This window comes from Carassius auratus, chromosome 28, assembly GCF_003368295.1.
Source record: "Carassius auratus strain Wakin chromosome 28, ASM336829v1, whole genome shotgun sequence".
NCBI classification, from domain to species: Eukaryota; Metazoa; Chordata; class Actinopteri; order Cypriniformes; family Cyprinidae; genus Carassius; species Carassius auratus.
Window position 1 is genome coordinate 16,585,942 of NC_039270.1, and position 25,017 is coordinate 16,610,958.

General features: G+C 40.1%; 1 protein-coding gene across 1 annotated transcript in view; it reads left to right on the forward strand.

The window, feature by feature from the left end:
* cacna1ia (calcium voltage-gated channel subunit alpha1 Ia) overlaps positions 1-25,017 on the forward strand; it is a 186,791-nt gene that overhangs the window by 153,002 nt on the left and 8,772 nt on the right. The window contains exons 26-32 of the mRNA XM_026208214.1: positions 3,565-3,716; positions 5,710-5,819; positions 6,818-6,951; positions 9,653-9,723; positions 12,705-12,783; positions 12,922-13,043; positions 18,965-19,339. Of these exons, the coding sequence (XP_026063999.1) occupies positions 3,565-3,716; positions 5,710-5,819; positions 6,818-6,951; positions 9,653-9,723; positions 12,705-12,783; positions 12,922-13,043; positions 18,965-19,339 (1,043 nt within the window). The remainder of the gene's footprint in view (positions 1-3,564; positions 3,717-5,709; positions 5,820-6,817; positions 6,952-9,652; positions 9,724-12,704; positions 12,784-12,921; positions 13,044-18,964; positions 19,340-25,017) is intronic.

Here is a 25,017-nt window from a genome sequence, read left to right on the forward strand (position 1 = left end):
CAATAAAAGAGTAATAACAATGGAAAACACCACCTCTTTTTCAATTTAACATGGTCTTTAGTTTGAGACCCTCTTTTTAGGAACAAAACAGTTCCACGGAGAGGAGAATGAAATCTATTGAGGAAAGGGGAAAGAGAGGTGAAGGAAATGAAAAGGAGTATAAATGAATATAGATTAATCGATTTGCACATGATATGCTGAACAAACAGTTTAATTCTTCAGACATCTCATAATAACATAAGTCAGGTGGAAAGACCACACAGGTGTGTTCTGTGATGCTTCTTTCCTCTGAAGAAAAACAAATCTAGTTTACGGACCAGAGAGTAGTCTTTTCGTCACATATATAAACTGTAGATCATTTTGATGGTAAAATATTCTCTTGTCCCAATCTAATATGCAGAGATAATTGTAAGTAATCCAAAATAAGGTTGATTTTAAGAGAAGTGTGATGATATTAAGGAATGTTTTAAGTTGGTGGCGAGTATTGCTGCCATGATGGGGAATGCTCCCAGTCTTTTTGTTCCGTGTTTAGTCATTCTCTTACTATAAGTTTTACCAGAAACAAACTACTGGACATAAGACAACACACAACAGACAATTTCTTTCCGGTTTTTGATTATTCAGATGCTTTGTTGGATGTTTTGGTCAGAGGGGCAGCGGTCCAAGTCAATACATTTCCTTCCTAACAAAACGGATGAACTACTTCTCCTCACCCGCACAAACAAGGACTTTTCAAAGTCTGCTGCATTGTGCTTCACTGAAACCTGGCTGAGTAAAGTCATTCCAGACAACGTGCTTCATCTGCCAGGCTACCAGCTGTTCAGAACAGTTCGCATTGCGGAGTAAACAGGGAAATCGAGAAGTGGTAGACTATGTTTTTACGAGCCATTCCTCCAACAAAAAAACTACCATATAGGTCGTATAACGTCATTACCGATCAAAACGCACGTTTATTTAAATGAATGCGTGGGCTTTTTACACCGATCTCACAGTATTCCCTACATATTTTACTAGGTGTCTTATTCGTTCGAATGACCACACCTTACCCCAGCCCTAAACCTAACCCTCACAGAAATCATGCTAAATTATGATTTATTGCGCATATACATTTTTGTGCACGACCGTTCCCTGGGATCGAACCCATGATAGCATTATTACAAATCAAGGTATAACGCAATAATCTACCAACTGAGCTACACGAAACGCAAACCAGAGGGCAAATAAAAGAGTATAAAACATTCATATGAAAACAACCTTTTGCCGATAGGGGCGCAATTGTAGTATACGCTCTGATGGATCGTAGTTCAGGGATTTGGACAAACGACCTATACGAGCATATTGGTTGGAGGACAGGTTGGTTTTTACATAAATGAAGGTTGGTGTTCAGATGTAACAACTCTGAAGAAGATGTACTCTCCTAATTTAGAGGTGCTCTTCATAAACTGTAAACCATTCTATTCTCCATGGGAGTTTTCCTCTTTCATTCTCGTGAATGTGTACGTGCCTCGGGATGTGTGCGCGAGCGCTGCGATGCAACAGCTGGCCGAACAAATAATTGAAATGGAACAACGGTACCCAGAATTTCTTTTAATTACTCGTGGAGATTTTAACAAAGCAAATCTCTCCCGTGAACTGCCGAAATTTAAGTCAGCACGTTACATGTCCCCCCAGAGACTGTAATATATTGGATCACTGTTACACATCAATTAAGGATGCATATCACTCTGTTCCACAGGCAGCTTTGGGGCTCTCTGATCACTGTTTGGGTCATCTTACACCAACCTGAAGAAACTGAAAACAGCTTAACCCACATGAAGGACTGTTTAAAGATGGTCTAATTAAAAAGCAAAGCGGAATTTACAAGCCAGTTTCCACCTCACTGAGTGTTTTTGAAGCTGCTGCCACGATCTGGACGAGCTCACGCAGACTGTAACTTCATTTATCAGTTTCTGTGAGGACATATGCATCCCCACAAGGACATTCTTAACATTCAATAATGATAAACCGTGGTTTACAGGGAAACTCAAACAGCTTCATCACATCAAAGAGGATGCTTACAGAAATGGGGATAAAATCTTTTATAACCAGGCCAGGAACAGACTAACATAAGCCCTTCCCACATTCACCTCTATAGGAAGGGTCTATAGGAAGCAGAAATCTAAGAAAGCTTCAGGCCTAGATGGTGTTTCTTGACTTCATACAGGTCTTCAACAAATCACTGGCACTGAGTGAAATTCCCTGCTGCTTCAAATGCTCCACCATCAATTTGATTCCCAAAAAAAACACAAAATCACTGGACTTATGACCTGTCACTCTCACGTCTGTGGTCATGAAGATATTAGAGCGACTGGTCCTGGTCTACCTGAAGGACATCACTGGACCCTTGCTGGATTCTCTCCAGTTTGCCTACAGGGCAAACAGGTCTGTGGATGATGCAGTCAACATGGGACTGCATTACATCCTGAAACATCTTGACAAAACTGGGAATTGCCCAAGGATCTTATTTGTTGACTTCAGTTTGGCCTTAAATAGCATCATTACAGTTGAGGCTGTATTTTCTCCACCAGCTGAGGAAGTTCAACCTGCCACAGTTGCTGCTAAAACTGTGTTCAACTTTAACTGTTTGGTGTAGTTCAGCTACCAAAAAAGTCATCAGAAGACTACAATTGACAGTCAGGACTGCTGAGAGGACTATCAGTGCCCCTTTACCCAAAATCCAAGATCTTTATATCAACAGAGTGAGGAAAAGGGCTAAGAAAATCACTCTAGACCCCTCACACCCAACCCACTCTCTCTCTTTGAGCTGTTGCCCTCTGGCCGGTGCTACAGAGCGCTATGCACCAAAACATCCAGACACAAGAATACTTTAGCCCCCAGGCCATATCACACCTGAACAACACATAACACCTCAGTACTACACATCTGGAAATAACTCTTTATTAAACTCTTATTAAACCTTCATCTGTCAATAGCACTTATGCACATTCACAGTTCTGTCTGTGGACATTTTTCCTTTTTCTGGTTTATTACTTTGTAGTATTACTTTATTTTATTCTCTAATTTTATGTATGTCTGCACTTTGTTTGTATTTTCTTTACCAGAAGCTGACAAATTCCTTGCGTATGAACACACTTGGCAATAAAGTGTGTTCACAAGTGTGAAGTGTGGCTCTGTAGCTCTATCAAACAAACCTTTTAGTTTGAGCCTCACAGTGTAGCAACATTGGCTGAACCAGTGGAATGAGTTTAGGGGAGGGACTATGTGTTTGAGTGTTATTGTAGTGTTAATGAAACCTGTTTGGGTTCTATTTGTTGACTTGAGAGATGATGCCAACCCCTCAGAGGACCCCAGATGATGCTAACCCTGAAACAACTAAACAGAACTAACAAATATTGTGATTGCATCATATAATAATTGCTGTTAATAATGTTCATTGTCTGGTTGACTACGTCTTGTATTAATTTTTCAAAAAAATTCCTGTCATATGCACATAAACTGACAGTCACCACTTATATTTGTTGTCAAAATGTGCTCATTCTAAACTGATCTGTTTGTTTCACTCAGAGGCCCAGAAGTTGCCCTACTATGCCAGTTACAGTCACGTGCGACTGATGATCCACACCCTGTGCACCAGCCACTACCTGGACATCTTCATCACCTTCATCATCTGTGTAAACGTTGTGACTATGTCTCTGGAGCACTACAGCCAGCCTCATGTAAGATCAAATGTAGACTTCACTCTCTTACACAGGGTTTCTCAAACTTTTTTTGAACCAAGTTCCCAACTTTCAACAATAAGTCAGTTTGACTTCTGTGTAGTATAAGTTAGGTAATAAAAGGGTTGGTAAGAAACATGGTGATCAAAAAACATTTATTATTATTAGTGATGAAAACAGCCGTGCTGCTTAATATTTTTTTGTGGAAACTGTGACACTGTTTAAGGATTCTTTGATTAATAGTTCAAAAGAACACTATTTATTTGAAATTTAATTTAAAAAAAAATACATCTTTACTGTCACTTTTCATCAGTTTAATTCATCCTTGTTAATTTAAAGTAGAAATGTATTTTTAAAAGAATTCTTACTGACCCCAATTTTTTAAAGTAGTTTGAGTGTGTGTGTGTATATATATATATATATATATATATATATATATATATATATATATACAGTCAAGTGAAAAAGAAGGACACCCTATTTGACTTCCATGGATTTCTGTATCTAATACAGACATAATAACACATCATCTGGTCCTTAGCAGGTTTTAAAATTTGGAGAAAAAAACCTCAGATGAACATCACATGACATATCATACTGTGTCATTATTTATTTTGCAAAAAAATAAAGCCAATAAGGAAAAGCAATGGTTCACAAACTATAAGGACACCCTATGATTCAATTACCTGTAGATCCACGTTTATCAGCAATATCTTGAAGTAATCATTTTCTGTAGGACTTCATCAGTCTCTCACATCGTTCTGGAGGATTTTTGTCCCACTCTCCTTTACAGCGTTGCTCCAGTTTTTTGAGGTTTGGGCATTTGTTTATGCACAGCTCCCACCATAGCGTTTCAGTCAGGATGTGGTCTGGACTTTGACTGGGCTATTGCAACACCTTGATTATTTTCTTTTCAGACGTTCTGTTGTAGATTTGCTGGTGTGCTTGGACCATTGTCCTTTTGCATGGCCCAATTTTGCTTTAGCTGTCAGATGGATGTTCTCACATTTGACTCTGGAATATGGTCAAACATCTCAACTTTGGACAACCCCAAACAGGCCAAACTTGTTGTCCTTTTATAATTGTAGTGTCACAGACTTGATCATTTCACATTTTAACTGAGGCCTGTAGAGTCTGAGGTGCAGAGAGTTGTATGGTCTGACCATGGGGTGAATCTCCTGGGAAGATTGGTCTGGGATGACCTCCACTTGTGAATAATCTTCCTCACTGTGGAATGATGGACTTCAAGTTGTTTGCAAATGGCCGTATTACCCTTCCCAGGTTGATGGCAGTAACGATTGCTTCTCTAAGATCATTGCCGATGTTTTTTCTTCTTCGTGTTTTCTTTGGCATTGTGTTAACACACACCTGCAGGATCCAAAACTGCTGCTTTTATAGAGGTGCTCACAGTTGCTGATATTTAAATAGCAGTGTCTGAACATTATTTAGCCTCTTATTTCCTATGTTAACTGTAAGGGTGTCCTATTTGTCACCCATGGCTTTTCCATTTTGGCTTGGATTTAGTTGAATAAAAAATGACATGATTTGATATCTGTGTATTGTTTTAAGACCTGCCAAGGACCAAAACCATGGAAATCAATAGGGTGTACTTTGTTTTTTCACAGGAGTGTATTTATACAGCCATCATTGCTGATTTGGCTATGTATCACTTTGCATCTGTGATTTCTGTGAGACTTTTTTATTCACAATTCAGAAGTTTCCCACAGACCCTCTGGCGATTTGACACCCTGGGGGTCTATGAATTTGAGAAATTCTGCTCTAAAAATTAATGCATGCAGCTTGTCTCAAAATATTAAGCTTTTACTGAACATTCATAGAATACTTGATATTGTTATATTGCTAATGTAAAAATGACTGGTTTGGCTGACTCTACGAACCCGAGGCGAAAGTCTTCTAATCATTCACACCTCTCTTATTCTCTTCCTCTGTCTCTCTGGCTTCCTCTGCGTCTGTATGTTTCCTTTCCCCCCAGTCTCTGGAGATCGCACTCAAGTACTGTAATTATTTCTTCACCAGCACCTTTGTGCTGGAGGCTGTCCTGAAGCTCATTGCGTTTGGCTTCCGACGTTTCTTCAAAGACAGGTACTCAGTTCATTCCCCTTCTCACCTTTCATCTCCTCATGTTTCCTCTCCACCGATCGCTAATTGATTTAATGAATTCATTAGATGTCGATTCCACCTGACTGAATCCTCTTAGTTTGTTCTCCAGAGTCACTGGAGGGTGTGTTATTGGCAAACCGTTGCATCTGCTGTTGCATTCATGGCGCAGATAGAAATGAAATTAGCCCTGCGTGATGTTAATACAACAAAGCGCAGCAGACTACAGTGAAGAGCAAGAGCGAACGTGGTTATTTGTCTCAAGGGTTTAATGAAATCTCTCTCCTGTGTTTGTTTCCCTAATAGAACTCCTACTTATCATTAGGTTGCCTACAAGAGCGGTAGCTCTGGCTTGTCATAAACCAACACTGACATGTATCGAGGTGCATTGAGCAAGCTCAGAGTGTAAACATCCTGGCATTTTGTAGCTTTATTAGAATATATGGTATTGACCCATTTAAAAGAGTAAAAAAAAAACGGGCTCAGACCGCAGTGCACTTTGTCTTTTTTATTCATGCATATTCGGGTCTGACACCAGAAAGCTTTCAACAAGCCATTATTTATAGTTGTAGCTTTCCATGCCTCTTAACTAGGTCACAATTACGAGCTGGATGGCAGAGGTGTGTGCAGACAGGTGTGTCGCGGCTGGTTCCAGCACCGCAGATGTGGGCGACTGTGATTTGTGCTGTAGTGGAAAAACGAGCCGTCCCTCGTCCTGCATTAGTGAATGAGGTCACTTTTGCTGGAGAGGGTCCTTAATTCTCCCTAATTGGGTGTTATTAAGTGGTCCCCAGCAACAATTCAGGTCCCAAGCCGCCTGTTTGACCAGACCGTGCTTCAGATGTTAATTTCTTTTAAGGCACCTCTCTGGAGGAATTAATGACCAGAGTGGAATGAAACTAGAGGGGAAGGTTGGATTCAGAGTGCATGAAAGTAGAATTGTTGCGTAACTGAGCAAATCTGTCCCTTGTGGATGTGTGCAGGTGGAACCAGCTGGATTTGGCTATAGTGCTGCTGTCAGTCATGGGCATCACTTTGGAGGAGATCGAGATCAGTGCAGCCCTGCCCATCAACCCCACCATCATACGCATCATGAGGGTCCTGCGCATCGCACGTGGTTAGTTACACAAACACAGACACTGACCACTGGCTGACAGCACTCATCATAGCTGCTGCTGGAGGTTTCAGCACCCCTAAATACATAATTAAACAGCTAGACCCCCAAAAATTTGTAGCTAAATGAACTTTCATCATGCTTGCCGAAAAGAGACTTCAGTAAGATACCTAAGTGTTTTTTTTTTACTCTGAATTGTCTCATCAGCAGTAATGATAGTCTCATAATGCCACAATAGACTTTTGGATTAGTGAGGCCAACTAGTTTATCTAGATTTTCTATCTAGAATTATCTAGAAGTTTATAAAATAGTGAGATATCACATAAAAATAAAGATGCCAGTAATATGTATGCCAGTAATATATATGCCAGTAATATATATATTACTGGCATCTTTTTTATGTCCAAAAATATTATCTCCAAAAATGAAAATATAAAATAATGGTATCTTTATATATTTATATTTATTATTAATTATTATTATTATTATTTATATATTTATATATTCTTATTCTTCTTTTTTAATATATATATATATATATATATATATATATATATATATATATATATATATATATAATATAATTTTATTTAATTAAATTAATTACATACAAGAGCAAATAATCTTTTACTATAATCAGTGAAAACCTGTATACTTCTAGTATATATATATATATATATATATTAGGGGTGTAACGGTTCACAAAATTCACGGTTCGGTTCGATACGATACACTGATGTCACGGTTCGGTTCGGTTCGGTTCGATACGTTTTAGATGCAGCAAAATGTAAAAACATCTCAACTTTTCAGAATGCCGCAAGCGCACCGCGGGTCATGTGACAAGAACCAACCAATCAGCTTCATCCTTTCCCGTAACAACGTTGAGAGCTCAGCCAAGATGAAGGAACAGCTGATCGTAGTTGTATATGGATTGCAATTTTGAAATAAATTTAGTAGCAGAGCTACTGCAAGCGATTTTTAGAGCTGCAAATCCATTTATCCTTCGCTGAAATTTCCGCGTCTCATGGAGAGAGCACGTCATTGTTGCTTAGCAAAGACAGACGCCTCATGAGCGCTTCTGCCCGAGCGCTTTGGAAAGGAGGAGAACGACATACCGTTGTTTTTTTATCCACCACTCTCTTGCCATCACCATTATAGCTTAAAGGGAATCCAAAGTGCACCCAAACACCAGACCTGTTGGTTATTGGGGGATCTTCTCATTTCTAGTCTGTTAAACGCATTGGCTATTTTGCAACGAGCCTTCAGCGCGTACTGAGTGAGCGAGCGCCTGCTGAGTAGCCTAACATAAACATATAAGATGGTGTTTTTTTCTTCTTCGGGGGTGTCAGGGGCGTTGCCTGTTACGTTGTTTGGGTTATTGGGCTACCTTGTTGAACGCATATCATTATATTTCTATCTCTCTCTCTTTTTTTTTTTTTTTTTCAAATATAATTAATTACTCCAACGAACCGTTCGGTATACATAATGCGTACCGCGTACCGAACCGAAAGCGTCGTACCGAACGGTTCAATACGAATACGCGTATCGTTACACCCCTAATATATATATATATATATATATATAATACATGCAGTATGATTGGTGTATTGGATTATCAGTGGAGCAAGCGGAACCTCTTGCTCTTGAAGCAAGAAATATTTCTGTAACCCACATCAGGTCATGTTCAGATAAGACTGAAATCCTAGAATTGCCCCTGCCACATATCCATTCTGCCGTAATCTCCACGAGTGCTTATTGTCACACACCACAGCCATTACTCTCCTGACTTTTATCTTTCTTTAATTTATTTTTAGTCCTTTTTCGTTTTTATTGAGTGGCAAGTAGCAAAGGAACAGGAAATGATGGGGAGTGAGAGAAGGAATGAGCCTGGGAAATGTTAGGAGCCAGATTTGAACTTGATCCCCCACATGAGCACCACAGCCAAACATATTTTAGCATATCCGCCAATCTTTTTTTTTTTTTTTTTGTATCTGTTATCCTAATAAATGACAAAACTCTATTTATTTTGTCTGCAGTGTCCTCCAGATCAGATCAAGCGGCTTTATTCCCAGTCTCAGCACACTGTTTAATCTTTTAATCAACCAGCCATCCTGAAATAAAAATGAGTTCCCTTCATGTACAGAATATCGTTACAAAAAGTGGCTTTAATACTCATCAGTGCCAAATTCAATTTGTCTCCCAAAATCTCTCATTTTCTCCTCCCCATTTGCCTCTTAACACCTGATCAGTGGCCCGTGTGTTGATAAGCCCCTAATAGCCAATGAGTCTTACGTTCGCCTCATTACCCAATACGAGGCTTAGAAATATCGACTCCATCATACCAAAATGGTATTTTGCACAGGTCAGTGGTGCTGTATTATTTAGGATTGATCTGTTTGTCTAGAGTTTAATCTAGTATTTAATCCTGCTGTTGTCCACAGCCATCACTGAGTCAGTGTGCCATCACTCTACATCTGTATGAGGAGAGGGCGGCAGTGCGAGGGTTTAATTTTAGCCCTGACCTTTTCCTTCTCTCCTCATTAGCCGTTTAGACTGGAATTAAACCAAGGTGGGGGGGATCCTTGTCTGTTTTCGGCCTCTTTGTTTTTCTTCTTCTGAAATGATCAACGCCTCGTAGACATGCACACACACTGAGCTGTCTCGTTGAACTCTCTGTAACTCTCTTTCTCGCTCTCTCTGACAGTGCTAAAGCTGTTAAAGATGGCCACAGGAATGAGAGCGCTGCTGGATACGGTGGTTCAAGCCCTGCCACAGGTGATTATATCACTATGAGCCTCCCTGATGAAGCATTGCATTGTCACCCCACCCCCTTTTAGTCATATTTTGGCTTGAGAAGAGGATGCCATCCAAAGCAGTGTCGACAACAAGCACAGGCTGCTCATTGGCCCATGAAATCTGGTGATTCATAGAAGCACAAACTCACTTAGGACAGATAATAACCCCAAAGCAAGAATAAAGTGCCTGCTTTTGTATACACACACACACACACACACATTCATCTTGTTCATTGCCTTTTCAACTGGGAAACATTAATAATAAACTTTATTTTTATATCGCATCTTTAAAGGTAGCTTTAAAGCACAAGATAAAATCAAATGAAAAATAAATGAAAAAGGAATGAGTCCAATAAAAGCTCCTAAAGAAGTTGAAACTCTAGTGTAGCGAGATCCATAATTTTTTTATCGCCCATGTAAGTTTGAGGAATAGTTTGAAGAAAGATGACAGGTAATGTGAAAAGAAATGGGTTCAGACACGCACACACACACACATGCGCGCGCGCTATTAAAGCAATCCTTTCATAATCAAACATACAGAATGCTGTTGCTGTCTATGTAGTCACAGAGTGGTGACTGCTTGAGGAGAGAGCTGCTGGCTAGACATCTCCAGGGTGGAGTAAAGCGTCACTCCTCTGTGGAGATCGATCCCTTGTTCATTACTGCTGGGCCCAATGTCTTATCCCCATGGCATCTGTGGGGTAATTAACGCTGCAGCTGATTAAAGAGCCACTCAGGCACACAGTTCTTATTTAGTACATCTTTCCAGACACTCTTGTGCATTTCCTTTACAACTCTCTTACAGATACTGTTCAAAAAAATTGGCTCAGATTGGCTTTTATAGTTTAGCCTATATTATTTAACCTTCTTATGATCTTCGTATAGATTTAGTTTTGCATACACATTTTACAGGACTGCAGTTTTTAATATAAATAGACAATAGTTTTACTCAGAGATATGCTTAACTGGTTTATTTAAAAAAGCATCACCTGAATGTATTGTATTAAATGTTTTTAACAGTTAAATTTACATTTACATATATTCATTTAGCAAACGCTTTAATCCAAAGCAATTTACAAATAAGGAATACAGGTGATTCATCACAACAGTGTTTTTTTTTTCTTTATTCTCACCATGAAGACAGCCTTGCTGCTGATATGGTGTTTAATAATCACAAATAAATAATAGATGCAGTTTTGCAGTAGACATGCCTTAAGCTTGAGATGTACACTTCTGTTCAAAAGTCCGGGTTCTGGAAGATTTTTTTTAAAGAAGTGTCTTATAATCACCAAGGCTGCATTTTTTTACATTCAAAAACACAGTAATATTGTATAATATTATTATAATTTAAAATAACACTTTTCTAATGTAACATATGTATTTTTTTTTATTATTAATTTATTCCTATGATGACAAAGCAGAATGTTCACCAATCAGTACTCTAGTGTCATACAGTCTTTCAGAAAACATTCGAATATGCTGATTTGCTGCTTTAAAAAACTATTTTATTAATAAAAAAGTTAAATCGGTGATCCTCTTTTTCATGAATCTTTGAATAGAAAGTTCAAAAGAACAGTATTTATTTGAAAGATGAAGCTGTCTAACCATGATTTTGTGCATTAGAGGCTTGTAAAACACTTCCGATCATACCACCATAGGCTCATTGTAGATTTGCCAGAGATGCTAACTTTAGGAACAAAAAAATGTTGCAGTATTGCAGCTTTTACACACACAGCCTGGTTCTGTTAAGTCGTAATGTTTCCCCTAACATCTTGAAGCCAGAATGTCTTTTTGTAGCATTGGTTTGTAGCTTTGATAGGCCATTACTTAGCATTAAATGGTAATAAAACTCAGCTGTTGTTTTATCATACCCGCTGGCACGCTGCATAAAATGACACGACCAACCGCATTCATGTAACTATACAAATTACATTAGTACGATCTAAGATGATTGTTTTATTCACCAGTTTATGCACGTTTATAGCTCCCTCACACTGTTTTCTTAATTAGCAGCACTTTAGACTAGCTGTTAGCGCCTGTGCCATATTCTTTGTCGCCTTAGGCTTTATCTCATCTCTTTGTTTTGTTTTGAGATGCCTGTGCTCTAGTGGACGCACCCTGAACTCCCAGACACATATTGTTGACAGGCTAGTGTGTTAGCGTTAGCGTGGTGAGCCTAGCTCTGGCTACATGAGGACACAGCTCATTTGCTCCATTAAGAGAGTTAATTCTGTTCCAGAGCTGAACCTCTGACATGACCGCCGGTTCCATCCATCATTTATGAGCTTTTTGTTAAATCACAAATTTGTTCTGCTTCATTTTGCTTCAGGGGAACAGGTACAGACTGTGTCTCCTGAGAGACTCAAATTGCAGGGGCAGAGACATTAAAATGTACATTATATTGATTTTTGTTATTGTTACGTCTGTTCCAGACACTTCTTCCATCTGTATTAGACTGCAGTGTAATGTTTTATCTTAGAAACACTGCAAAAATTATTTCCCCTTTCTGTTTTAGAGAAAAGTGTAAACATTGTTATAACATGAAATATATATATATATATATATATATATATATACAAAAAGCTAATTTGCATGAATTAGTTAGGTTTAAACATCAAACGAGTGGTGATGTGTTTTTTATTGAGGCACTGTGGGGTTAATGTGAGGGTAAAGGTGTTTTACTTGGAACTGTGATCCATCTTCTTTGAACTATAGAATGCAGGGCAACCCCATTTAACGATTTAAGATTAGAGAGATTTGGTCCTAAACTTCAACATTTTGTCCACTAGCTTTAGCTCAATTCAGATTGTGGTACCGCTATTGGCTGTTAATTGTTATTTGCATGAATAAAAGCATCTGCTTATTGATTCAGTGTTAATATATGACGGCCTGCTTGCCTGTATGTTGTGTCAACGATTGAGTGCATGTGCGCTGGTTTCAGTCTTGATTGATGTGTTTCAGGTGGGGAACCTTGGCCTCCTCTTCATGCTGCTGTTCTTCATTTATGCTGCACTGGGGGTGGAATTGTTTGGAGAGCTGGGTAAACACATACTACTCTTCTTTTACTCCTGTTGATGCTTATTACCATTCAAAAGCCCATTCTCTCTCTGTCTCCACCTCACTGGTTTTCTGTGTGATCAATACAAACTCTCTCTATGGCTCTGTCTGTTCTCTGCAGTGTGCAACGAGGACTACCCATGTGAGGGCATGAGTCGGCACGCCACCTTTGAGAACTTCGGCATGGCGTTCCTCACCCTGTTCCAGGTCTCTACCGGGGACAACTGGAATGGAATAATGAAGGTACAACTGAAAGAAAAAACAAAAAACATAGTACGAGTGTCACTTTATTATAAAAAAAAGTTAATGACCGTTAGTTAACTGAAGGTTTTCAAATTTGACCCAAAAAATACAGTAAAAAACTGCAATGTTGTGAAATATTATTACAATTTAAAATAAAGGGTTTCTATTTTGATATATTTTAAAATGTTATTTTTTTCCTGTGATGGCAAAATTGAAATTGCAGCATAATTTCTCCAGGCTTTAGTCACATGAGCCTTTGGAAATCATTCTGAAATGCTGATTTTGCTGTTTTCAGAATTCTTTGAGGAAGTAAAAAAAAATATATATATATTTTTTAATTTAAAAAGTTACATTATAAATGTTTTAACTGTCACTTTTAATCAATGTAATGTGTCATTGCTTAATAAAAGTATACATTTACGTTAAATAAATAAATAACTACAAATCATACTGTCACCAATCTTTTTAATGTCATTGTGGGTGCGCAGATGACCAGACATGGAGAATACTTATCTAATGAATATGAATTATTCAGTGGCTAAATATTGACCATCATAGGCTCATGTTTATGAGCTGAACAGTCATTCTTGCTGCCCGTTTTAAGAGCTTAAATGAGCTGGCATGTTTAATTCGATATCTTCATCCCTACATCCGCCACTGCTGTTCCTGGGATTTTGTAGATTAGTGGATAAATGCATGGATCAGCAGTTCAAAACCAAATATGGTTTAGATTCGAGTTTGAGGAGTTCAAGACCATAATAAAAAGAGCCATAATTGCATTAGGCTTATACTGCACCAGCAAAATGAATACATTTCTTTGCATTTTACTTTATTATTCCACCATAAAAAAATGAGCTGAAAACATTGCTGATGTCACTTTCTGGCACTGAAGAGAACTGAAGAGACAGCTCAGCAAAATATTCCAATGTATAATACCATATTCCAATGCTGTATATATCTGCATTCATTATAGCACAAAAAAAAAGACGAATGAGGTAAAAACTTTTTATTGTATTTTTTATTGCTTTTTCTGTATTAGATATAACACTGCCATCTCAAAAGGTGCCCATCGTAAGTGGTTGGCTCCCATTAAGCACAGAATATTCAACAGAGGAAGCTGACAACTAGACACTTAAGAAACATTCACAAGCAAAACGCTTAAGGTTTCTGATGTTTCACGGCAGAAAAGAGACCAGGATAGGTTGTCATGAGGAGTGCTTTGAGGTAGCCGCTTATAAATCTACAATGTTACAGTCTTTTCTCATCATTTTTCTGCACTTTTCTTGATCCCTCCTTTTGCTTATAAGGTATTTCTTCATAGCCTCTTTCATCATTGTTTCTCTCGTCTTTCTGTGCCTTTCTCATCTTTAATATACTTGTCTTTGAGGAATGAGTTCTTATCAGCCTGTGTAAAGACAACCTTCCGCGTTTCATCTCCTCTCCTTCAAACCTGGCGTTTATATGAGAGGTATATGATGGAGGAAATACCAGCTCAGCATATTCAGTGCAGTAGTAAAGCGCACCAGAATAAATGAGAACACACTGGCGTGATATCAATGTGTAACACCCCATACACACCAGAGGGTGTGTTTGATGGAGGGTGACAGGCTCCCCCCATTAGGCACACACACAATGAGTTTTATGGTTGACTGAGGCTTGCAGTGGTCTCCTGGAAGCTAAAGCACCATAATCAGAGTTGTAAATTACAAGCCGAGTTCTTACATACCTGCAGAGAAACCACCGCCCCGAACCTCAACCACACGCATGATTGGCCAAGCAAAATTACTGCCAGAGCCTGCGTCCAGCTGCCTCTCACTCAAGGCAGCTTTGGAGGGGGAAAAAGTCTTTGTTATATCAAAATAAATTTACTTTCTGGAATTTGTTCCTATAGCTCATGCTAATCAAACTGCAGATGATAATAGGAAGAAGGGGAAGATAGTTGTCACACTTACTGGTGATCTGCCGCCTCTAGGAACTCCAGGCCATGGATAATGGTTTTATCATTCAATGGCTAGAGTTTGTTCGCTGTAATTAGCATTACTTTCAGAAATGGGTGTCAAGTGTTCAGTGCACAGCCACACTGCTATTGTCACAGTCTTCTGTCTTTCTGTCACTGTCTTCTGTGAGTGTTGTGTTTATTTGGTGCCATGTGCTCTCTCCTGTCCTTTTCTGACCCCGCCCACCTTGTCACCTCATTACTGTTTAGTTGCTCCACCTGTGTTTCTACCTTGCTCCCGGACTCATTACCTGGTTCACTCTGCACACCTGTTCAATTACTCACACACAGCTGTTGCCCATTTGTCACTAGTATATAGTTTTGTCTCACACACCACTCTGCCTGCCTGGATTATTGTAATGTTAATTGTGAACCGTGTCTCTAGTGCTTGTGCTGTTTCGGCTTGTTCCCTGTCATTTGTTTCTGTTTGTTTTTGCCATGTTGGCCTTTTTGTTCTATTAAATTTAATCTTACCTGCATTTGGACCCTGACCTTGTTTTTTCCACGGCGCTGCCCCTACCGCGCCGTGACAGAATCCAGGCAGCCAAGATGGGTCCAGCAGGGAGATTCCTCGACATCTGCCAAGGAGAGCAAAGCATCAAGGATTATGCTTGGGAGTTCGTGGGGGGGACTCGGCTGTCAGCGACAGAGAGGACCTGTCTAATGGTTTTCTTCTGGGTTAGGGTGCAGTTAGCTGCAGAGCCGGCTCAAAGTTCTCCCGAGGCAACAGTTCAAGAGTCAGCAGAGGCCTCGTCGGCTGCACCCAGTGCCTCACACCTGTTCCTGGAGCGTCACGGGCTGATGCGCTGCATGAAGGATTCACAGTTGATGTTGGTGCGAGCATCGTAGTCGGCTCACAGGACACACAAGGTGGTAGAGCCTGCTGATGTTCCCTCTGAAGCAGTGGGGCTGACTGCTAGCCTTCACAAAGCCGCAGATTCCACTCACGATGCCCCCGAGGCGGCAGTGTCCACTCACGATGCCCCCGAGGAGGCGGTGTCCGCCCACGATGCCCCCGAGGAGGCGTCGTCCGCTCTCGATGTCCCTGAGGCGGCGTCGCCTGCTCACGATGTCCCCGAGGTGGCGGCGTCGCCTGCTCACGATGTCCCCGAGGTGGCAGCTTCCGCTCACGATGTCCCCGAGGCAGCGGCGTCCACTCACGATGTCCCCAAGGCGGAGGCGTCTGCTCACGATTCCCACGAGGCGGCGGTGACCACTCCGAAAGCTCCAGAGTTGAGTCAGGTTCCCGTTGACCCTCCAGAGTCGAGTCACGTTCCAGTTGATTTACCTGAATCAAGTCAGATTCCTGTTGACCCCCCCCAGAGTCGAGTCAGATTCCTGTTGACCCCCCCAGAGTCGAGTCAGATTCCTGTTGACCCCCCCCAGAGTCGAGTCAGATTCCTGTTGACCCCCCCCAGAGTCGAGTCAGATTCCTGTTGACCCCCCCCAGAGTCGAGTCAGATTCCTGTTGACCCCCCCCAGAGTCGAGTCAGATTCCTGTTGACCCCCCCCAGAGTCGAGTCAGATTCCTGTTGACCCCCCCCAGAGTCGAGTCAGGTTCCATCGGACCGCCCAGAGTCGAGTCAGGTTCCATCGGACCCCCCAGAGTCGAGTCAGGTTCCATCGGACCCCCCAGAGTCGAGTCAGGTTCCAGTGGACCCCCCAGAGTCGAGTCAGGTTCCAGTGGACCCTCCAGAGTCAGGGCTAGTCACCGCTGACCTTCCAGAGTCAGGGCTAGTCACCGCTGACCTTCCAGAGTCAGGGCTAGTCACCGCTGACCTTCCAGAGTCAGGGCTAGTCACCGCTGACCTTCCAGAGTCAGGGCTAGTCACCGCTGACCTTCCAGAGTCAGGGCTAGTCACCGCTGACCTTCCAGAGTCAGGGCTAGTCACCGCTGACCCTCCAGAGTCAGGGCTAGGTACCATGGATTATCCAGAGACAAGGCTAGTCACTGGTGATCTTCAAGGACTGAGTCAAGTCACCGGTGATCTTCAAGGACTGAGTCAAGTCACCGGTGATCTTCAAGGACTGAGTCAAGTCACCGGTGATCTTCAAGGACTGAGTCAAGTCACCGGTGATCTTCAAGGACTGAGTCAAGTCACCGGTGATCTTCAAGGACTGAGTCAAGTCACCGGTGATCTTCAAGGACTGAGTCAAGTCACCGGTGATCTTCAAGGACTGAGTCAAGTCACCACTGATCTTCATGAGCAAATACAAGTCACCACTGATCTTCATGTCCCGACCACACGGAGGTGGTGATCTTCTGCTCCGCCCTGGGGGCCTACCGCTCTGACCACACGGTTGTGGTGGTCTTCTGCTTCGCCCTGGGGGGCTTCCGCCCTGACCACACGGTTGTGATGGTCTTCTGCTCTGCCCTTGGGGGCGTCCATCTCGACCACACGGTTATGGTGGTCTTCTGCTCCGCCCTGGTGGGCGTCACGTGATGTCCTTCTTGGACTTTTGTTTTTGTGTTTATTTTTTGTTGTTCTGATGTCTGTGTCTTTCTTTCTGTTTCCTCCTATGGACCTGGCCCTCCGTCCCTTCCCCTGATCTTCCTTGGGTCCACCTCCCTCCTGGGTTTCTTGTCTGTGTCTCTTGTCTCTGTTTCCCCATTCTACCTGGTCCTCTTGTCTCTGTTTTACCATTTTTATCTGACCCTCCATTCCTCCCCTTTATCCACCTCCGTTCCGCCTCCCTCTGTGATTTATTTATTTTGTAGTGTCTGGAATCCACTCCTTAAGGGAGGGGTTCTGTCACTGTCTTCTGTGAGTGTTGTGTTTATTTGGTGCCATGTGCTCTCTCCTTTCCTTTTCTGACCCCACCCACCTGTGTTTCTACCTTGCTCCCGGACTCATTACCTGGCTCACACCTGTTCAATTACTCACACACACAGCTGTTCCCCATTTGTCACTAGTATATAGTTTTGTCTCACACACCACTCTGCCTGCGTGGATTATTGTAATGTTAATTGTGAACCGTGTCTCTAGTGCTTGTGCTGTTTCGGCTTGTTCCCTGTCATTTGTTTCTGTTTGTTTTTGCCATGTTGGCCTTTTTATTCTATTAAATTTAATCTTACCTGCATTTGGACCCTGACCTTGTTTTTTCCACGGCGCTGCCCCTACCGCGCTGTGACAGCTATTAAACAGCAGTTTTTTAAACAAGTCAATTCTGAGTTTGACACTTAAGACACAATATAAAAAGATGCTAAAGTTTTAATGCATTTTTAAATAATATTTTAATTAATAAATAAAAAAATGATCCCATGGTGGAAACATGCTTACATAGACTTGTATTGTATTGTATTTTATATTATGTTTGTTTAAGAGAATATGTGAATTTAATTACTTTTTCTTACCCCATTTGATCTTAAACATTTTAAGTTGAAACACCACTTGTTATGCTTATTATTTTAAAGAGTAAATGTCTTATTTTAAATAATTGTTTCCTCTAAAAAAAAAAAGCAAACAATCGACTTAACACAGTGCAGTTTATCAAGTGTAATGTCTCATTTTTGGATACCAAGTTCTCAGCACACAACTAAATTGCTGTTAAATAACATTTCCATAAAATAAAAAAAAAGTTATTTTGTATTATTGACCAATCAGACAAAGATCAAAATCATTTAATCAGTATTTTTGTCTTGTTTTGTATTATAAAATGTATTTTTTTTTTTTTAATCTTAATAAAGTATTTTAAGGATGTACTTTTAAATAATATTGGTAATAAGGATGTTTCGCTATTTTTACTTGAAAACAAGACAACACCTCTGATTACAGAAATGCTGATCACTGCAGTCCACCAATGAAAATAGATCTAAATGAAGTGTGAGCAAGTATTGCAAATCTGTATGCACATATACCCAGTCAAATAAGCATAACTAACTGTGATAAATAACTTTATTGTAACTCTCTCTTCACTCCTGTAGGACACTCTTCGAGAATGCCCACCGGGGGAATACACCTGTAATCCCAGCCTACAATTCATCTCTCCGTTGTACTTTGTGAGCTTCGTGCTCACGGCCCAGTTTGTTCTCATCAATGTGGTCGTGGCAGTGCTGATGAAACACCTGGACGACTCCAACAAAGAAGCCCAGGAGGAGGCAGAGATGGATGCGGAGATTGAACTGGAGCTGGCCCAGGGAACGCTCTGCTGCATCGGAGGAGGGGGGTCTGGAGTGGAGAGGAGCAGTGGGGGGCATCAGGGGGCCGGACCCAGCTCTACTGTTCCACCTCACTCCCCAAGCACACTCCCAGGGGTTCACAAGCCCAACAGCGCCAGGAAACTCTACTCACCAGCCCAGGTACGAGTCCAACACACACAGTGATGGCAGGGGATGGATGGATGGATGGATGAACAGATTAGTGATGGAGGAATGCATTCATGAATATTATGATTCGGTTAGATGGTAGATGAGAGATTGGGCTATTGGGCATTAGATTGATGAATTGATGATTCGGTTGAAATTAAGAAAGGATAAATTATCACTAATGACTAATGGATGATGGATGCATTGTAGACATGCACGAATAGATTGTAGATGGAGGAATTTATTGATCAAGAAAAGGATTGACTGAATGGATGGCCACATTAATGATGGATACTGTAGATGTGACTGATTTTTAATGGAGGAATGGATTGTTGAGTATGTGATTTGGTTGGATGTATTCATGCATGAATGGCTGTAGCATGGAGTGAGTTTAAATCACATTTATGGTATATCCAATACCACAGTATGGTTATATTTATGCTGTAAATTCAAAATATCAATAGGGGTCTGCATTTTATATAACAATGTAAAAGTCTTTACTCTCCCTTTTGATCAATTTAACGCATCCCTGCTGAACAGTAATATTATTATAAATCTTACATTACCCCACCTTACCATTCAAAAGGTTTATTTATTTACAGTATATTTATTTTTAACATATTTGTTTATTTGAAATAACACAAGGATTCCGTTTAAAAAAATTAAGCAGCACTTAAAAAACTTTTTTTTTTCAACATTTAAATAAGAAATGTTTCTTGAGCAACAAATCAGCATATACGAATGTAAGTGGCCAAACTTTTGCAGCATTTACAGTACTTTAGATGAATGGCGTGATGCTGTTTAACCACTGACACATCTACCATAACCTCCCCTATAGCCAAATCTCTAGCAAATGGCAAATCTGTACCATCATGTGGTACATCGAGCCGTATATGGATGGATGATTTCTGTAGTGTCTAGTGTTTTGTAGCAATCCTTTCATAATGCGTGGAAAAATCTTAGTGCCTTTTGCTCATGAAGTTAGAGTATGATTTGGGTCTGCTAAAAAGGGCAAAAGAGGCACAATAAGGGGGAAGGAGAAGCCACAGAATGAGACGTTTTCATTATAGAGCCTCTGGACTCGCCCCAGCTTGGGTCCTGTCGCCATGGCAACACGTTGTGTCAGTCAGCAATGTTCTCTTATATATGTAAAAGCACTAAACTACAATTAATCCAATTGTGTAATTATGTTAAGGATCAAACGATTAACTGTTGAACCAGATCCACCAGGAAAGAAATATTCCACACATGCAAGACTGCATTGCTAAAAACAGAGTACTGACAAATGTTGTGGTGCACACACACACACACACACACACACACACACTCAAGCCATGATGACTCACTGTCAGGCAGCTATTGTGGAGCTATAATTGTCTTTACCTGTCCATTTTTAGCTTCTGCAGCAGATTATGTAACTGCCGAGAGAAGAGGAAAAGAGAGGAGGAGGAAAGAGAGAGAAAGGAATGGAATGCTATTTGAAGGGTTGAATTCAATGCAGTGTTTTATTTTTATTTTATACAAATTAGATTTTTCGTATGAACACTGTTTTACTTTCTAATAATTGTATGAGGTTTGCCATGTAAGCAGTTTTATTAAATGAATATAGCCAGACACTTGTCACTTGTCACATGTCACTTTGAAAAGAAATACATTAAAATACATATTTGTTTTTCATATAGACACTAGATAGCTAGTAAAACTTAATTTTAATTTAATTTAGGAAAACTTTTTTGTAATAAATGTGGTTGCCGTTTTAAAGGATGAGCTGGTGACTGATTGCGGTCAGCATAATTTGTAAAAAATTTGAAATGGAATGAAATTGTTTACTTGCCTTACCACCATTTGACTTTATTTATTTATTTATTTGTCTGACTTGATTTTATTTCTAGACCGTTTTAAGAAATATTACTTTTTTGTTGTTGTTGTTATGAACCCATATCATATAACATTTAAAATGTGGAATATGGTTAAATATGTATGATTTTGGTATAGAAATTATTTAATAAAAAAAAAATGATAACAGTAAATTCAGTGGCAAGAGAGGATAGATGTTTGTCATGTCCAACATATCTACTTGTTGTCAGAGAAAAGGGGGTTTGGGTGCTTGATGCTTGATAAAAACAGTATTGGACACCATATGAGTGTACCATGTTCATGGAAAGTGCCACATCAGTCCAGATACTGTAGCTGTTGCTTTGAAGCTGTTGTTGATCTATCAAGCAAATTCGTCCACAGAAGTTTAGTCTAGTGAATGGAGCCAAACAAACAAGTCTCCAAAACTCTGAAAAGACTTCGATACGCTGATATCTCATGTCTTAAGCTGTCGCAGTGCAGTTATGTGCTGGCCCTTATGAAACAAAAATATATTGCAGTATATTGGAAAATATCATGTAATATATTAGGCATATATTCTTATATATATTTATTTTTTCCAATATATTGCAATATATTGAAAGCGGCAATCATTTGTATATTTTGCAATATATTATATAATATATGTATCATCAATATATTATAAAATGTATTCAAATATATAAAATATTAGAAAATAAAAAGGGAATATAATATATCACAATATATTTTAAGAAATATATTGGTAAATATATTTTCCTTTCATAAGGGTGAACTAGTTCCAGTGCTGGTATTTGTTTATATGAATACTAAGATCCAAAGACACAGATCACTGCCTGCAGGAAGTGATGTCCCATACCTGTTCAGGGTCTCGGCTCGATAGTGACAAACACAAAGGCACAAAGGCCCACACAAACACCACAGACTAGACAGATAGCAGCGGCTTTCCATGCAGTGAGCTCAGTCCTTATCACTACCTGCAGGTTTGAGGCTGAGAGATGGAGAGGAGGAGACAAAGACAGACACAGAGACAGGAAAGAGGTATGCATGACAGTCAGCAGAACAGGAATTGGAAAAAAACTAGTCTGACTTCAAGCAGAAGCCATGTCAGCAGACTGAAAGCATTTCATCTCCTCAGACACAGAGAGAGAGAGAAAGTAGAACAGAAGAAGGTTAGAGACATGAGGAATGCAAATGTGTCATTAATGAGCTTCATTTTTGCTTAAGTGTTTAATTCGCAGATGGTCACAAAATGAATTCTGCTGTTGGATGTTAGGATGGATATAAACATACGAAAGCCATATACATGTTTACTAAACTTGAACTTCTTGTAATCTTATTTCACTCTACTTACACTTTATAATAATGATTTTTCTGTGTATTTTGGAATAATATTTGAATGTATTTTGCACTGTTCCTTATCTTCTACTGTTCTTACTGTATTTCTCCAAAGATGAGCTGCTTTGGCAACTGATTTGGCAGTACAAACATACTGTAATTTGTCACACCGGTAAGGCTTGCTGAAACTGAGCAGCAGATTGTGAAAGAGAGGTGTACGTCCCGAGTTCGAGCGCAGTTCAGTGTGTATTTATAACAGAACGTATTTTAAATGCAGTGGGAAGTCACCTCCCACTCTAGGCATCTCTTCTGAATTGTGCCTTGCGCACTGACACACTGACTGCAGCATTTCTGCTCAACAGCTCTTCTCGTCCTTAAAGCACTTCAGCTTTTCTGGTCACACGGTATGCCATAGCCAAGAAGAGTCAGATGATGCTGTCGAGGATGCATATTAGATTTTTACTGTATCCTTGAAAAATGGGTAACAGAGCTTGTACGTGTCTGTATAGGAGTTTATTTTTTTTTTTACATGTCATTATGCCATGTTATTTTTGTGTATGAGTGGTCTGAGTTGCATTTTCCTTTTGTTATTTCCATTTCATGTGGTTAGTGTCAGGGCTGTCTATTATTAAGAATTTATTTGAGGAAATAGGATGAAGAATTGTGAATTTGAATTTGAATGTGAATAGAATGAAAATGTATTAACTCAGTGTGAAGAAAAGCTAGAGTTTCTCAAAAATCGCTTTGAATGTTGACTTGACAAAGACTTATAAAAAGTTTTAAAAGCCTTTAAGTTTGACTTAAAGTTTGACTTTTGCATTGTCGAGAAAAAAAAATTATAAAAGAATTCTGAAAAAAAGAAAAGATCACAGAGATAAATTATATTATATATATTCGGATAGAAAATAGGTATCTTGAATTGTTATATTATTTCACAATATTACTATAGTACTGTATTTTAAAATATCAGATAAATTGATGCTCACTAAGGCTGTATGAGACCTCTTTCAAAAGAATAAAAAGGATGGATAAAACGTGCTACACAGTTTTTACGCACAAATATGCGAGTACACACAGCTAGTGAATGAGACTCAGTCTGCGTTAATGTGTCGGTCTGGGACGGGAAACAGCATGTACTGATTAGGTCCCCAGTAACACATCATTTTCCTCATGATCAGCATTGTGCAAAACCGCAGTTATAATCAGCAGAGGAGAAAGCGCCGAACAGACTAGAGTCAGACTGTGCCTTGTATCGTCTTGTATCGCCTTGTATCGCATTCACGACCGTCTCTGGCTGATTCATCTACCTGTAAAACACAACCTTCAGAAAAGTGCAGAAAAAGTGGCTTTCTTTGAATTCACACCTGTTCGCACCACGTGTTGAGTGATTTGCCACCGGGAAGCCGCCAGAAAGCTCATTAAATGAGATGGTTTGGAGGTGTACATGCTCTTGCGCTTCGATTTACAGAGACCTGTGATTTGAGGAGCGCTGAGGTAGCCATATGCTGAGACACTGATACTACCATATGTTGAAATGTCATTAAAACGACATCCCTGCCAATTATACAGCATTTCCCCGCTCCATCCGGCTGATACGAATTATGACCCACGCCGGCACAGGTGAGCCTATAACACCCATAAATGTGGCACTCGTGCTCAGAGCCATATTGAAAATGATTGTTCTCGCTCTACAGGCTGTGACCGTAACGCCCTGTGCATTGGCTGTAACCAGACCCAAGCGGGCCATTATCTCTGTGGGTCATGGCTGGAACCATAAATTGGTCACTTAAACCTCTGGACAACAGAGGTGTATGTGATCCTGTAACACTGGCCACTGCTAGGTGCTAATCTTCAGAGGATAATAGCAGCCTTGAGTTAGTGTCAGGCCTAAAGTGTGAAGTCCTGCTGTCAAACTCTTATTAGAGGTGCTGAGGTTTGCTGGTGTTTGTAAGAGCTCTTTTGTTAGTCCTGTTTATTGTGCATGAGAGGTTGCTCGCTAATAACCAAGTGCACTTTCGGATTAGCAGGCAGGCCAGCCTGATCAATTTTCATTTAACTCAAATTAGTCATTTCAACTTAATTGTTTATTGGTGTAGGAAATCAAAAGCGGTTTGGTAGTGACACAAAGAGCACAATTACCTGGAGAAATAAATGACTGTTATTAGACAACTCTACATTTTGATTGTGTTAGATTGATTCTTCACTTGACTGCTTTCTAAATGGCTCTGTTGGGTAACTGAATATTGAATGGTCAGATCTGTATTCCTTCTCTCAGAAGACTGTTCTGGTATCGTACTTGCACCGTATTCACTTCATCTTGATATTAACATTGAGGGATGTGGCATTTATGAGGGAAGCTAAAAGAGTGGCTGATTGATGCAGGCGAAAGGTTTTTGTTTATGTTCAGAGCTCACCGAGCTCAGCCAAATTCCACAAACTTTTGAGGTGCCTCAGACGTGTTTTCCAACTTCTATCGCTTT